The 17,113-nt window shown below is 41.9% G+C and overlaps 1 protein-coding gene across 5 annotated transcripts in view; it reads left to right on the top strand.

Annotated features, from left to right (window-relative positions):
• The window catches only part of PTPRZ1 (protein tyrosine phosphatase receptor type Z1), a 145,006-nt gene extending 129,564 nt beyond the window's left edge, over window positions 1–15,442 (top strand). For 4 of the 5 annotated variants that reach the window (XM_056341632.1, XM_056341631.1, XM_056341634.1 and 1 more), the window contains 10 exons: window positions 825–988; window positions 3,330–3,465; window positions 4,469–4,615; window positions 6,719–6,812; window positions 7,118–7,191; window positions 8,193–8,321; window positions 11,388–11,534; window positions 11,826–11,968; window positions 12,598–12,733; window positions 14,405–15,442. In XM_056341632.1, coding sequence (XP_056197607.1) covers window positions 825–988; window positions 3,330–3,465; window positions 4,469–4,615; window positions 6,719–6,812; window positions 7,118–7,191; window positions 8,193–8,321; window positions 11,388–11,534; window positions 11,826–11,968; window positions 12,598–12,733; window positions 14,405–14,545 — 1,311 coding nt within the window. In that variant the 3' untranslated portion in view covers window positions 14,546–15,442. Of the gene's footprint in view, window positions 1–824; window positions 989–1,681; window positions 1,766–3,329; window positions 3,466–4,468; window positions 4,616–6,718; window positions 6,813–7,117; window positions 7,192–8,192; window positions 8,322–11,387; window positions 11,535–11,825; window positions 11,969–12,597; window positions 12,734–14,404 lie in introns of all 5 variants that reach the window. The other variant, XM_056341629.1, reaches the window with a different exon arrangement.
• The last annotated feature ends 1,671 nt before the right edge of the window (window positions 15,443–17,113 follow it).

The following is a 17,113-nucleotide window of genomic DNA, read 5'->3' as shown; positions in this document are numbered from 1 at the left end:
AGGACCATCAGGGAAAAAGAAGTGATCGCATTGGAGAGTTGATGTGGACTTTGCCTGCCTGGTAGGCAGGATACCTTTTCAGAAAGAGAGCAGCTAGTAGAAAATTTGGTATGAATGAAATGATCCACCTCATTTTCCTTTTTAACGACAGGTGAATCCACACCTTGTTTTATTGTAATCAGAACCAGCATGCTGTCAGCTCGGCACTGTGACATTAGCTACTCGGGGGGGGGGATTCTGAAAGCCTGATTTATTTCAGCCACCTAAATGTTAGACATCTAGTCTCTCAGACTCGCATCACGTACAGCACTTGCTGTCAAGTGATGTATTCTGCCTGTTTGAGGAACCAGTCTTTGAATGAGCTGACCTGCCCTCTGAAGGTATCCATGCCTCTGAGTTGCCATTGAGGGAGGGAGCTTAGAAAAGCAGCCTACACAAGGCTACTGCCCTCGCAGATCACTAAAGCTGGGTGAGATGAATCCTATGCTTTCTGTCCACCTAATAAAGGAACAGAGTGGCAGAAATAGCTGGTGACTTTTAAGAGCAGCTGTAATTTGTTATCCCTCCAGTGCTCTTAACCTTCTGTATGGCTTTCTAAAGGACAGTACCAGGTCATTTTTTTTCATTCAGTGGGCAAGCTCGTGGGACGGAGCACTGGCCCTTCCTGTTCTCTTTGAAAACTGGAATATTCAGAGCTAGGCGGTGTGCTGTTAACTAAATAGCGACAGTACTCACTCAAGAGCCATCAGGTATGGAAATAAAATTATGAAGAGTTGCTGTTCAGAGGTGGGCTGCTTACATACGGAATTATTTTTCTGTTGCAGGGTTCCCAGAAAGGGAGGTCTAGTGGACGTATAGTAACTCAGTACCATTATACCCAGTGGCCTGACATGGGTGTTCCAGAATACACACTGCCCGTCCTCACCTTCGTGCGGAAGGCATCGCATGCCAAGCGCCACGCTGTCGGGCCTATTGTGGTTCATTGCAGGTGTGGTTTTTACTGCCGTAAGGTTCATTCCACGTTTGTTTTGCAGAAAAAAGAATTTTTCAGTGGTGGGTTAAGCATAATTTCACATTTAGCAGTTCCTGATGTAATATGATTAATTTCTTAGCTGTTATTTCTGTCCTTGGTGAGGCCAACTAATCAACTGTCTGTGCCACTTCTGTAAATCTCTGTAAACAGATGCTGCTGCTCTGCACTGTGTTCTCTTTTTTTGCAAAAATGCTTTTCTTTTTACTTTTTTGCACATTTCTATACTATCTTGATTGCTTTGAGCTTACCAGATACATACACTAGAGCAATTGTTTCATTTCTGGAAATACATCGTTAGGATGGTTTTGGCTCGTGCTTTCTTTGGTGCAGGGATACTCTGTAATCCTGAGAGGAGTTCTGTCCACAAAAGAAGACTGACTCTATTCCTGGCTGAACTACAACTCTGCTGTTTTTAACATTGCTCTGTGCTCTAGCAGTCGTTTGCAATGGAGGAGCATTCTGGGGAACGGTTTGAGGTCTGCATGTGCAGCAGTGTGTAGGCAGGTGTTCTGTCAGTGCTCACTAAAACTGGGCAGCTCAGGGAAAATCGGTTAAAAAGGGCTTGTAGGGCCTGGAATGACTTCACAATGCCCATGAAGGACCGGGTTATTGTAAAATATATAAGCAGGTTCTGGTTTTCCACTGTAGTACCTCACCTTTGATGGAACATTTGGAAAGAGAACCTCCTCATGAATTCTGTCCTTCTGGAGCTGACTCTGAGGAAGCCAACAGGTAAAGTCACCTCACAAATGTTGCAAATGAAGATATTTTATTTCTGGGATGATCTAATCTGACTGAAATCTGTTTTTAGCTTGGAAAATGAAAATTCCATATTTTGGTTGTTCTGCTGCTATCTTCATCCTGCCTGCTTTTGGGAAGTTCAAAATAAGAGTTTCCCCAAAATGCCAAGTCTGAGATCTATGCCAGCGGGCTGAGAGATCGGCAATACATTATAAGTCAATTAAATTGAGTCTTTAAAAGTGAACAGTGGTAGGTTGTGTGGCTTCAGTCAGACCTCTCCACTGGGTCATAGGTGTAACTCATCTCTGTCTGTAGGCAGTTGTATTCAGCTTTTAGCTCACCGGTCCCCATGCACTATGGAATTTCAAAAGAGTCATCTCATGTTCGAAATGTAACTTTTATTTATCTTTACAGGCTACATGGAGGACACAGATGACAAACTTCCTGAAACTTTTTTTAGCTATTTTTGTTTTGGTACTTTTCATGTTTTGCCTTTCATAAAAACTGCAGGTGGTGTCTGGTAATCTTTATACTTTTTTGTGTCTAATAGTGTGTTAATAACCTGCAACTTTCAATTTTTTTATCATGTTTATTTAGACAGTTTATTACAGCAATCTGAGCTCACACTATCAATGCTTTGCGCCACCTCTGTGGAAGAAATGAGATGACTGAATTAGCATGTACGGACTGAGCTTGGATCTGCCCATAAGATCATGCAGATCCAGCAGTGTTTACTGTCAAGTTACGTGCCAATACACATAACATTTCCTTGTAACCTAGAGGGGAATTACAACTGATTAATTCCCATATATGATTAGATAACAGAAAATGACCTTTTGACCTTATACTCCTACCCAGATATTTTGTGAAAGAAAGAGTTGGGTTTTAAGCTTATGATATAGCTGGTTTTATGCTAAATGAGCCAGAGTTCATAACAGGAGTGAGTTTATTAACCCTTTCTTCTGCATCTTCCCTATTTAAAAAGAGTTTCAACCATTGCTTGCTGTCTTAGCTGTATCGGAAGACCACTAAGCTGTTTCTTTTACAGATGTACCTTCAGCAGCTCTGCCACTTCTGGGTTTTTCTTCAGTCCGGTATCTTTGAAATCTCCTGTATCTGTAATGGGTGGCATAATGCAACTTTCTTTTTGAAGTGATGTGTGTTACAACATAAAAGAACTTGAGCACATTAACTGTGCCCAAATGCTGTCATATGCCACCCTTTCTAGGTATACTTGACAAAGTATCCTAAGGAATATAAGAAGCCTGAAAACTGCAGACCTGCAGGAGACCCCTTAGTTCCATTTCAATTGATACTTTAAAAATCATTTGAGAAAATAATCTTTAGATCTATTCTTGCACAAATAAAAAGATGAGTGGAAAAGATTTTTCTTCATTACCAGCCTTGAAGCTTTAGCAAAGTATATCATATAATAAAACAATCTGTAGAGGAAAATCTTCCCTACACACCAGTTTGTTGAAAAAGCTATGTATAAGAAACGTTCTTTTCATTATTGTTTTTACTTCAGGCTCAAGACTATTTTTTTGTTTTGTAGTGCTGGTGTTGGAAGGACAGGCACATACATAGTGTTAGACAGCATGCTGCAGCAAATTCAGCATGAAGGGACAGTCAACATATTTGGATTCTTAAAACATATACGTACCCAAAGGAACTACTTGGTGCAGACTGAGGTAAGAATAAAATATATATAGTGAGAGACGGCTACAGACTATTTCTGTTTGCAGGAGGAGGGATGATACAGTCCTCTTTTTGGTGCCATCAGACAAACTGGCCACTGGTCAGCAGACTGGACTTTCCCTTTTGCTTCCCTTGTTTTTATAGAGACATCCTTCTAGGCTTGCTTAGAGCAGTGCACCTGGAAATTATCTGTCTGTGGACTCTTGTCTGTTTATTAGGGAGAACTCAGAAGAGATAAAGTCTGTATGAATAATGCTTCCTGCAGTAGCACTTCCATGGCAGGGTATACATTTTTGTCTCAGGTTTTTTTCAGGAAGGACCATTGTCAGGTGTTAAGATCTTCACTGAACCTGATCAAACAGTTGATATTAGGCAACAAAAAGTATGAAAAAAAGCTGTTTCAGACAGAAGATTATCTACAGCTGCTTTAAACTGAAGATTATATACATAGAATAGTGAAAGACCAGAATAAAACAGTAAGGACAACAGCAGGGCATTTGAAAGTCTATTTCAGGTTTCAGGAACAGGTAGTTAGATTCCTCAGTGGCTTTCAGTAGGAAAAAAAGGTAATCAACAACAGCACGGTCACTTGTTCCAAAGGATGTGAGAGAGAAAATAGAGGATAGTAGTAGGAACTGGGAGTGATCACTTTTTTGCAAGAAAGACAGGGAGAGTCACGTAACAAGCTGACTTGAAAATTTGACTCAAGGCTATGCTTTCATTTTTAGCAGTGTTCTGTGAGCGTGAGATACCACAGGTGGTGGGGATTTGGTCTTATATCATACATACATTGCATGTGAAGTTCAATTATGCTTGTAAATGTGTGCTGTCACTGTGGAGGGACAGCCTTCACTATAGAGGAACCCTTTTGAGAAAATGCCTACAGAAGCACACTGTGAAGAAATACTGACCGCGCCAGAAGTGGCAGCTTAGCCAGAGGTGTCCAGGGGAGTGTGTAAATAATTAGAGCTCAGATGTCTGGTTTTATTTTACTAGGAGCAATACATCTTCATCCACGATGCATTGGTTGAAGCAATACTCAGTAAAGAAACAGAAGTCCTTGAGACTCACATTCATGCCTATGTTAATGCTCTCTTGATACCTGGACCAACAGGAAAGACCAGACTGGAGAAACAATTCAAGGTGAGCTCTCCAAGGTAGTAACTCTAAAAGCTTTAATCTTGCAAGCTTGAATGACTTAAAAGTAGGTAACTCAACACAACTTTCATTAACTTCCTCTATCTAAAACTCAAATTCTGAGCCTAAATTCAAAGCAAAAATGCATGCATTCAGTTGGGACAAAATAATTATTTGCTTAATCTTAAACAAGGAATAAAAAAAAAAAAATAACAAGAGCATGAGAAATAGGCCAGTAAGTAGATTGTGGAAAATCAAACTACATGCTTTTGCATGAAGGTCCTGAAGGTGAAACAACAGCGTCCAAAGATGTCATTCTGGCAAAAATGTCATGAGCTATATTGATCAATCAATATATTCCCCTCAGTGTACAGCACTGGCTAGAGGACAGACTTGACCTCAGCAGATGAGAAGTAAAGACTTTGGTGCTTGTGGATATGGAGATCAGTGTGTACATGCATGGGACTTTCAGTCACCCAGAGAAAAAGCAGACCCAGATGGCTAACAGAACAAAATTTATGAGAGAAACAGCTCATTGACTTATGGGGAGAATGGGAAGTCTAGCTCGCTCACTGGGTCACTTATAGTGGAAACACAGAAAATCCTACCTTGTCAAATGAATTGGAATCCAGAGAAGTAAATCACACAACTGTTTTCCAAATTATGTGGCAAAACAGAGTTTTCTCTCCCTAATTTAACATGAAATTAATATTAGAAGCTTTCTCTCTAAGGATTTTAATTCAAAGGAGGACTGTATCAGATAATATGTATTCTTTCTCCAATTAGCTATCGGGTCCTAAGTAAAAAACTTAAGCAGATAAGTCTGTAGATACTGTCAGTACATAGCGAGGCTATGGTCACATAGGCACAGTAACTAGTATTTCTTCAAGATAATTAACAATTCAAAGCAACAGAATGGGAACAACATACCAAAGGAATTCAGAGTTTGCTGTTGTCCTGGCTTGAATGATCTGGCAGTGTCGCACTGGTTTTTCCTGGGGAGACGTAGGGACTCTTTATCTCAGCTATGATGTGCTTGGAGAAATAAGCATCCAATCTTTCCTGCACAGGTGAAAGAGTAAAACATAATCTTTACAAACAGAATGTGTAAATATATAAAAACACAGAGCATGCAGTGCAAATTGTGGAGCCATGTAGAGCTCCAATTTCAAGAGCTTAAATATTATCAGAAGGGGACATCTCTCATTCAATTTCATTTTCCTTTGCTAGCTAAAATTATTAGAATAATAACAAAAATTTGGAGTCTTGTCTCACTGAAGAACATTTTTAGATGAAAAAAGATTTTCTGTCTAATTCATTTTGATGGAACTTCCCTGGTTTGCTATCTATTTTTCCAGAGCAAGTGGGTTATAAAAGCTACACATGCCTAGCCCAAAACATCAGAGAAAAATCTTCTGAATTCTTTTGAACATTCTGATTAATCGGGTTGATTTTTCTAGCAATCAAAAAAAACCCTAAAAACTAGGAAAAACCTGCTTTGCAAACTTATTTTATGCTTAAGCAGTATATATACAGCATTGTAGTGTATATATAGATAAACTCGTTCCTTCTCATACTCTTGTCTATTTGAATTGTATTAATTGAAACAAGTAAGTCAATGAGACACACATCCCCCCTCAGATCGGTCTTATTTTCCTCTCACAGGTTTGGAGAGAAAATCAGAAAGCTCCTAACTGTGCTATCTAGAGATGCCTCCCATCAGGAGCTATACTGTCTGTATAACAGTGCAGATTTTTCTGCACAGACATTTACTATTTTCCAAAACTATTTAAAGCTGCACAGACAGCTGTGCAGGCAAAATGGAAGTGACACCAGGGTGGCAACAAGCACTGGGGGTCTGGATATAGAACAACATAAAGTGGCATTTCCTTCAAAGACCTGCTTATCAATCTAGGGCTGAGGAATCATTTGAACAGATAAAACAGTGAAGAAAGATTCTGATGACTTGCTAAGTAGTTTAGCTAGATAACTAGATACCTACAGTTAAGAGAGAAAGCTAACCTGCAATACTTGCACCTTTGTTTAATGCAGCTAAGAAGGAAAGGCTTTTGTGCAGTTACCTGATCTTTTTTAACTTCGTTGTTTCAGTTACTGAGCCAGTCTAACACACAGCAGTGTGATTATTCAACTGCACTCAAACAGTGTAACAGAGAAAAGAACCGAACTTCATCCATCATTCCTGGTAAGCTTGTTCAAATCGGCTTCTCTGGGTGGCAAAATGTTTTTGAACTGTGTGTGTCAAACCATTAATCTTTCCTCAGCAAGAATTGAGCACATCTGCATTGGTGTGGAGCAATGTTCTGTAAAGTACTTTTAGTGAAGAAATGGCTTAAGTACTACACATAGGAAAAGAAAACAGATGGCCAAACAGCACTTTTTCCTGACTGATGGAGCTTAATGTTGTCATTGCTATGAGACATGTGAGATAATTGCTGTAATGTATGAGTCATTGCAACATACGTACTAGTTCATTACTTCTTTTTACAGTGGAAAGATCTAGAGTGGGTATCTCATCGCTGTCTGGTGAAGGGACAGACTACATCAACGCTTCCTATATTATGGTAAGTCAGTTAACTGTATTGATGAAAAACAATCTCCCATTGTATAGCTGTTTCGGAGCTGCCGTGTGTCTGAAGGCGGGTGGCACAGTCCTGATTTTGAAAGCTCCTTTCTTCCATTATTCACTCTGCCTGAAAGTTACTTCCCCTGGGCAGTATTATTACTATTATTAGGTTTTGAAGTTTGGTTAAGTGGATTGCATTTTAACAATCTGTAGAATCAGAAATCCCATCAGGGTTTTAAAAACTGTAATGCTAAACGCCACCTATGGAAGGATCTTTTGAGATGAACTAAAAGTGTTAGCTAAGAAGTTAGTTTTTAATGGCTGTAGTGTGGTTTGCCTTCCTATCTGCTCATCTGACAGAGCTTTTGCAACTGGCATAGCCCAAGGCATCACAGCTCATCAGCTTTCTGTTATCTTTTTCTTCCCTGGGTTTTCTTCAACTCTTCTGTACTTCATTAGCTGAGAGGGAGGAGTAAATGTTTCATAGACATTCAGGAAAGAGATGGGAAAGCTCCCTGCAGTGCTGTGTATGCATGATCCTTCATCAGGTGCATTAGTGCAAAGGAACTGTCTTTTGTGGTAAGAAGTTGATCTGGGACATCTGTACAAGAGACTGGGATTTTTGCAGATCTTTCAAGTATTCTTTTATTTGTTTCAGGTTGCCAGCTCCTCGGGAATTCTGGCTAATGCAGAACAATGTGCATGTGTGTAGGAGTTCATGTATTTTCATTCTGAGTTGGCTGTTCAAGTTTCCACTGATTTATCTTTTTTTTTTTAATCAAATTTTTTGAAGTTTCAAAAAATATTTCAGTGTAATTGAATTTATTCTTTTAATCTGGAAAATACTGCAATAGAAGTTCTATATTGTTCTATATTTGCAGGAAGACAAAGGAAGCACAGGTCTGCAATTTATTTTCTAGGCTTCTGGCTCTAGAAGCTTCCTTTAAATGTTAGTAGTTGGGTATCAATTCTGAGTCTGTTGATTATTTTTTTTTGCAGGGTTATTATCAAAGTAATGAATTTATTATTACCCAGCATCCCTTACTACACACTATCAAGGATTTCTGGAGAATGATATGGGACCATAATGCTCAGCTAATAGTCATGCTTCCTGACAGCCAGAATATGGTAAGTTTTGTGGCTGATTGTTACAGGTCTATCTATGAATTTTCTTAGTATTAGCATTTTGAAATATGCAGGACATGAGACAATATCTTGGATGTTGCAAAAAACGATTAAAAATTAATAATACTGTACTTAAGTGTAAAATCCTCAGGTCATGTAGTGGAAATCTGAAGATCCTTTTCTGGGCAGATTGCAATTGGCATGAGAAAGTATTGGGTCATTCCTGTACAGTTACAAAAGAAGACAGACAGCAAAACTGTTAGGGAAGGTCGGCTTTCGCTCCAGGACTTTTACTTTAGTTGTGATATGGCTTCTTCCACACTTAGTAGGTCAGGGGAGAAATATGAGGTAGTTTCTCGTGCAACAGCAGCTGGCAGGACCTGGGCAAGGGCCAGAGCATGACGGGCAAGCCCCCCCACACGACAGAAGGCGACCTAGGGAGCGCGAGCCACCAGGAGCAGTGCCACCAGGGCGGGCAAACAGGGCCTGGCATGGCAGCCAGGGCCCAGCGCAGCAGTTTGCACGGCAGGGTGCGCAGGAAGGGCGCTGGAGCCTGTGGTGTCCACCTGGCAGAAAGCCCTGGACCCTCTCAGCTCTGCACCCACCACGGCTGACGCAGCTGCCCAGGCAGAGCGCCGGTGGGACACGCAGCCACCCCGGCGCCGGGCTGCCAGCCATGCCCTGCTCCTACAGCCGTGCCGGGCGGCAGCAGTGGGCACACCTGTGGGAGGGGAGCCCAGGGAGAGGAGCACCTCCACTTAGCCACAGAGCTCTGGGAGGAGATGTGTAGGTTGCGGAGTTATCAGGGAGTGTAAGGGAGAGACAGGCTACTGGAATCACACCCCACCTTCCCTGGGACAGGCCCAACAGGCAGGGATGATGCGTGACGGGGGGTTTCCTACCCTCTCTCCACCTGCCTGAACACAGTGACTTAAGGGCTAAGGGACAATGTCGACACGTTCCTGCCAGGTGCTGCAAGTGCACTGGGTAAAAAGCTGGCTGGATGGCCAAGCCCAAAAAGTGGTGGTGAATGGAGTTGCATCCAGTTGATGGCCGGTCATAAGTGGTGTTCTCCAGAGCTCGGTACTGGGGACACTTCTGTTTAATATCTTTGTCAGTGATCTGGACAAGGGGATCAAGTGCACCCTCACTAAGTTTACAGATGACACCAAGTTGGTGGGGGAAGTGTTGATCTGCTGCAGGGCAGGAAAGCTCTGCAGGGGGATCTGGGCAGGCTGGACCGATGGGCCAAGGCCAATTGTATAAGATTCAACAAGGAGAAGTGCCAGATCCTGCACTTGGGTCACAACAACCCCATGCAACGTGACAGGCCTGGGTAAAAGGACCTGGGGGTGCTGGTTGACAGCTGGCTGAACATGAGCCAGCAGTGTGCCCAGGTGGCCAAGAAGGCCAACAGCATCCGGGCTTGTGTCAGAGATAGTGTGGCCAGCAGGACAGGGGAAGTGATCCATTGTACTCAGCACTGGTGAGGTTGCACCTCGAATACGGTGTTCCGTTTTGGGCCCCCCGCTACAAGAGGGAGCAGAGGGGCTGCAGCGTGTCCAGAGACAGGCAACGGGGCTGGGGAAGGGTCTGGAGCACAAGTCTCATGAGGAGCGGCTGAGGGAACTGGGGGTGTTTAGCCTGGAGGCTCAGGAGGGACCTTATCATTCTCTACAACTACCTGAAAGGAGGTTGTAGCCGGGTAGGTGTCTGTCTCTTCTCCCAGGTAGCAAGTGACGGAATGAGAGGAAATGGCCTCAAGTTGCGCCAGGGGAGGTTTAACTGGATAGTAGGAAAACATTCTTACTGAAAGGGTGTTGGAGCACTGGAACAGGCTGCCCAGGGAGGTGGTGGAATCACCATCCCTGGAAGTGTTTTAGTGATGGACATGGCAGTGCTGGGTTAACAGTTGGACTCGATGACCTTAAAGGTCTTTTCCAACCTAAACAATTCTGTGATTCTGTGATTTTCTTGCTTATACAAACAAATGTTTACCAGGGATTTAACTGACTCCTAAACAGCAAAGGAGGCTAGCATGTTCATCCTGCATGTGTAATTTAATAACAAATGAATATGTTTTTCAGTTATTAGAAGCGCAGGAATATCTGAGAACTTTTAGGCTGGTACTTAGAGAAATTCTGAGGTGTGAGAGCGCATCATTTTTGGTAATGAGTTTGGAAGAAAACCATGCAAATGCTTTAGGGAGTTTTGCATGATTGGTAAAACATGTACAACCAAGACAGTATTTGTTTTTTTCTTGTCATCAAATGTTTTGTGAATGTTATACTAACTATAAAACAGATTTTTTAAGTTAGCCGTTTTAATAAGGGAGGTTTTTTTGCCCGGAGATGCTGGTTCATTATGAATCCAGTAAGAAAGGCATGCAGACTCTCTAAAGTACTTGCTTTATTAGAGCTAACACCATAAAGGAGAGGGTAGTCCAGATGATCTTACATCCCATTAGATAGATGCTGGGAACCTCGAGTTGTGCAGCACTGAACGGTTCTCTGATCAAGGTACATCACACCGTGCAGCTCCTGTCCATGGAAGGGTTACCCACATTTTGATCATTCAAACCATCACAGGATTTTCTTAAAACAACTCTGTTCATCATTTCTGCTGTCAAACAGAAAGGATGTTCTCATGAGGACATCTTCCTGTACTTTTAGAGAATCCCAAGCCACGTGTACAGAATGGGAGCTGCCTGCAGCTCCTATCTTACTATCTGCCCGCTGAGTTTATCCTGTGGCCACAGGCTGTGGGCAGCCCAACACACCCCGAAGGCCAGGCTGGACAGGTGGCACAGTGCAGCACGGCACGTGTTGACTGTTATGTGGGTTGGTATCTCCACAGGGTAGAGTGGTCTTCTGCTCAGTATCACCACAGAAGTGTCTGAAAATCATCACTTGTGATGTCTGTAACCCTCCTGAAATCCTGATTTGTCGGTTTCGATCTAGCTGGCTGCATTAATTACATACATAACACATTGTTTATTATGTTATATTAACTTTTATTTTAAGAGCTCAGCATTACTTACTTTTATGGCTTCTTTTTTTTTTCCTGGAGGCTGAAGATGAATTTGTATACTGGCCAAACAAAGATGAGCCTATAAATTGTGAGAGTTTCAAAGTGACTATGATTGCTGAAGAGCAGAAGTGTCTGTCCAATGAGGAGAAGCTCATAATCCAAGACTTTATTTTAGAAGCTACACAGGTAACACTATCATAAACATGTAACTCAGGGACTTGATTTGCTAAAGGTAATGCCTACATTTTGTTACATTTTCTATGGTCTATGAGTGATAAAATTCCCTGCCCTTGAAACACCCAGGGAGGGAGTAACCTCTGTAGGTAACATGGTGACATGGGGAATAGGGTAGTCCAGCCTCCACTGCAGTAGGATGCTGTGTCTGGAGACTGGAGCTGGACTGGAACAGAGTTAAGGATAAGAATAAGGACAGTCAATCTTTTACCAAATTGATTTATGTTGTTTTCACTCCTTTAGGATGACTATGTACTTGAAGTGAGGCATTTTCAGTGTCCAAAATGGCCAAATCCTGATAGTCCTATTAGTAAAACTTTTGAACTGATCAGCATCATCAAAGAGGAAACTTCCAACCGTGATGGACCTATGATTGTACATGATGAGTAAGAACTGCAGCTTTCAGTTTGTTCTGATGTTTCTCTGTAGAACCATCCTTTCATCTCATTTAGGGTGAAAGTCACTGAAACAAGGCACAAAGTATGCACCTAACAGTAGTGTTGCGGCTTCTGTTTTAGCCGCTTCAGCAGGAGAAACACTTTTATTTTATCACATTTCAGTGTTCTCTTTTCAATTCTTTCATTTTGATACTCTGCACGATTGTCGAGTAGGGCACTGGAGAGGAAATCAATCAAGGCTTCATTGTTTATTATTGAAAGAAGTAAGACTATTTAGATGAGGCAGCTTATCCTTCTCCAGCCGTTTAATAATGGGCCAAAATATTGACACGTTGGATTACAGAAGTACCTGAGGCCTTCATTTGGTTTGTAGAGGATTGTAGGGGCTGGCTTTTAAAGTTGTAGTGAGGTACTGTGAAGGTTGTGTAAGGCACTGCTGGGCAGGCCTGCTTCAGAAAGTGTAAAGATCACATGACAGAAATTCATATTATCAGTTTGTCCTGCATTTTCTATTTTCTCCAGCTGTAGAAACTTGATCCAGTTTCTAGACACTTTTTTTTTTTGTCTTTTGTGTTCTGTTTGGTTTTTGTTTGTTTTGGTTTTTTTACTTTACAAAGGCATGGAGGGGTGACAGCAGGCACTTTCTGTGCATTAACAACTTTGATGCATCAACTGGAAAATGAGAATTCAGTCGATGTTTACCAGGTAGCGAAGATGATAAATTTGATGAGGCCTGGAGTCTTTACAGACATTGTAAGTAATAAGCAAAATGCATGCTTTTTTTTTTTCCCCTATGTATGAAATTATTAGCATGCTTAGATCTTAGGGCAACATTACTGAACGACTGGCATCTTAATTTCTGCAGGAGTTAATCAAAACTGTCTTCCAGAGGTGCTGTAGTGGACCTGCTGCTTATTCCAAAACAAAAGTATTTCCCATGAAAACCTGTTATGGGGTTATCAAGTTGTCATATTCAAAATGTGTGGAGCTGCCACCATCATCATAAAATCTGTGCTGTCATATAAATGAAGGTTTTAGTTCAGCAGGAGTAAATTTGTAGTCCAAGTAGACCGTGAAGTAGTTACCCTAGTTTTCCATTTCATTTTTCTTTGATCTTTCATGATCCATTGGATGGTCACTTGACACCATTGTCACTGTGCTTACTGAAAGAAAAATACATTAAAAATGTAACAAATGAGAACTACTTCTTAAATCAGTGTCCTACAAATGAAAAGGTATCACAAATTAAAAACTACGAACCTGCTCCTTTGGTCATACCACCAGAAATATGACTGCTGCAGAACTATGATGAGTGTAATAAGGAGACCACCTTAAGAGTGAAACATGAGGGTTGGCGTTATCACATTTTTGACAGCAAAACCAGGACATGACACAGGATTGACAGATGTGTCCACCCCTTGCCCTGCCCAGCTAGCCCAGACTGAGGAGTCTGGTGGACAATGGAGTGAAAATGGGAACTCTTCCCACCTCAGCAGGACTATCAGGACCTTCACTCCTCTTGTCCCAGGAGCCTCCAGCAAATACCTGAACCCTTTATCTCACATTTCCGGTTTCCCATCCTCCTACTGCAGATTTCCAAATCTGTTGCTCTTTCTACCCCGTGTCTCTTAGTCCAGCCTAATAGTCCAGAGCCCAAACCCCACTGTGTTAAGTCTTACTGCACTTCACTCCTTCCATCACAGAAATTATTTATCTTCATATATCCAGCTTAGAACCCCACATATTCCTCTGCCCTTTCAGAGCATCCGCTGTTACCCAATGCAGTGCAGCCTTCACTGTGCCGGCTCTCCCCGCACAGAGCATCCCGCTGTCCCCTCCTTTCCAGCCCACGCCGCAGTCTAGCTGGCTTCTGGCACTCCCCACTGAGACCCTCCACTCCCTCTAGGCAGCGGCCTCCTCGCTGAACCTTCCCACAAGGTCTTGTCTCTTCTTCCTACCTCCTCTCCCTGGCAGGATCTTCAAAAACAGTACCTGCAAGTACTAAAAAAGAAAAACCAAAAAACACAAACACAAAAAAACCTGCTTGGATAGAATTCAGAGGACAAAAAAGGAAAACGCATTCAAGGGGGAAAAAGCCAACAAACAGTAGCCCAACCCCCTTCAGTCAGTGGGAGCTTTGCAACTGACTTTAACAAGGATCGGATTCAGCACACAATATTTCTTTTAATAGTTTTCTCCTCTACCTATACTGTGTTCCTTTATGTTGTGCTTTATATTGTGTACAGGGGGAGCCATTAGTCAGAAAATTAATAAAGCTGCTGAGTAACACAATAAATTATGGAGCACAGTACATTAACAGACTGACACATGAGCTGTTAATTAATTTTGAATAACGGTGTTACAGGATAATCTAGTGGTGTTATTTCTGACAACACGCTGACTGTGGGCTCTCTTCTTCTGCAGGAGCAGTACCAGTTTCTGTACAAAGCTATTCTCAGCCTCGTCAGCACAAGGCAGGAAGAAAACCCTTCGGCATCTATGGACAGTAATGGCTCAGCTTTACCCGATGGAAATGCAGCTGAAAGTTTAGAATCTTTGGTTTAATTAACACATCAAATTACACACACACATACCTACACCACACCAGTCACACCTGGAGTTTACCATTATTCTTTTCAGTTTTATGCTTTGTGGGGGAAAGAATCTGTCCAGTGAATACATATATATAATCAGATCCCAACCACTGCTCAAACAAACAGTCATTTCTGTTACCTGTTACTTTACTGTGGAACTTTCATCATTAACAATGTGTGCCTTTTCTTGAAAAATTTCTTGTAATATGTTGTTACGTCTGGACTAACTTGATTGACTTTTACAGTGTTTCTAAGAATTGAATTGTGGTATGTTTTTTCAGTATTAGTTTCTGATTTATCTGGCTTTACTTTTAACTTAAAATTATCATATTTATAGACGATAGGGAATTCTCAATTACAAACATGTCATGGGTTTAGTATTTGGTTTATTTGCTGTATTTATAACAATTTACATTTGCTAGAAATATAACTTTTAATATAGTAGAATGTAAATAAAATACTGTTCTCCATAACATTCAACATTTTAAGACTTCAATTAGACATTTAGAATCGTAATCTGATACTTACTGTAAATACTGCTACTTCTGTAGTGATCCATGGACCAAATTTATATTTATAATTGTAGATTTTTATATTTTACTACAGAGTCAGTTTTCTAGTTCTGTGTAATTGCCTTGTTAAAATGATGTAGTCCAGTATGTTTTTATTTTAACAAAGTCTTCTGATATATAATTGTGCATCTTAAGCAATTAACCTTCATATAGCTGCATGTGATTTTAACTTTTTGTGGGAAATAGAAATCATTTGTTTTGAAATGAGAAGTTTTTATGAGAATAACACCTGTACTTGGCATTGTTAAATTGTTTTTACCTATGACATTGCAAAAATAAATATAAACATTCCAGTCTGTGCTTAGCAGTCTTCCATGTCCAGTAAACAGTCGTCACTGTCCTGTGGAGAGCTTTTACTCACAAGGATACGGATTCAAGGCTGACCTGCAGACAGCCGCTCTTCCTGTGGAATCTACAAGTTCAGAAGACAGTTTTGGAAAACTTTTTTGTTATTTAATCTCTGCTCCATTTCCACCTGTACCGTAGTGTCCCTGGTATCTCTGGTTTTAGCCTCTCCTTGCTTATCTCCCAGTCTGGTCGCCCACAGGCTAACAGGCTCGCCCAGGCCTCCAAATTGCCTTAATTGCCCCCTCACAAGACTTCTCCGTGCTGGCTTTGCTTCATTCCACTGCTGAGCTCTTTGCTGCTTCCTTTGGCAAAGCAAAAGCCAAACTCTGAGATGCCATGAGTCAAGTACTCTCTGCAAGAACAAAAGCACCTTGGCCGCTGTAGAGGAATGAAGCTGGGTTAGTTATCGTTGATAACATACAGCTGTGGGCTGGCTTCAGGGGTGGGGGTTGGCTGATGTAGACAAGGTGCAGCTGTGGCTGGTTCTGTTAAGGGGCTGGGCAGCCGGTGAAGAGAGAGCAGCCGAGGAAGAGAGAGGAGGAAGAAGCAGAGAGTGAGCGTGCCCTGGGTGAGGAGAGGCTAAGAGAAGGCGGCAGAGGGACTGCCATGAAGAGTGTCATGGTATGTGATGGTAAAAGACCTTGTTGCAGCTGGCTAGCTTGGAGAGTGCTGCGACAGGCCACTGTTATTTTTCTGTAACCTTCTGAACTGATTGTGTTGAAGGCTACCACACTGAGGAGGGTGGAGGACCTTGGAGCAGAATAGATCTTGGTTTAAAACTAACACAGGCTGTGAGAATTAACTATTTTCTCACTTTGGTACATTCAGTTGCTATGTAGAAATCTTGAGAGCAGAGATACTGTTCTGGACTAGAATGCCACAGAAACTAATGGACACGATCTTAAATGAAGACTAAGGGTAGGAGAAGATGGACCTGATGTGGGCTTGGAGATTTTAGTCAACTGCTTCATAAGGCAAGGATGTGTGAGGGATCTTGGTGTGTCGAGCAGATAGATCTAAACCCCTTCAGCAGTGTGGGCTTGAGAATAGGTGGAGCTGAAACAAAGCCAAAATAAATCTAGGTTTAGAGGAATCTAAAAAGTAGAAACTTCAAAAAAATCCTCATACTGTTGATACATGAAATGGGTGTGAATGTGCTAGACCAAGAGACAGAATGGTACGGAAAGACAGAATAGCTAGAAGTAAAGCAGATTTTTTCCTGCTGTTGTCCTCTTTTAAAAAATGTTCACGTAGGCAACGTAATCAAAACAATGCAACGTATGGTTTGTTTTGTAAAACTGTGTTAACATGTTTATGCGCTTGAATTCCCTTTTGCACTTGAACACTTGTTACAACCGCAGCTTCGCAGTCCCTGAGGTTACGGAGTGGCTGGACCCACGGGGCTCGGGGCCCTGGGGTTTTCCCTTCCCTGCCCACCAGTGCCGAATGCAGGATCATTCTTTTGTCTCAGCCCAACTCCCCTTTGCGGGTCCAGCCAGGGACCACAGGGAGATGACACACAGATAGAGACACACACACAGATTCATCACACAGAGAACGGGATTTAAGAAGGCGGCAGGACAGAGGGCAGCGCTCAGGCACAGGGCGCGGAAGGGCAA

Source organism: Falco biarmicus, chromosome 5 (genome assembly GCF_023638135.1).
Source record: "Falco biarmicus isolate bFalBia1 chromosome 5, bFalBia1.pri, whole genome shotgun sequence".
NCBI classification, from domain to species: domain Eukaryota; kingdom Metazoa; phylum Chordata; class Aves; order Falconiformes; family Falconidae; genus Falco; species Falco biarmicus.
Note: the sequence above shows the minus strand (reverse complement) of the source record. Positions and strands in the feature narration are given on the sequence as shown.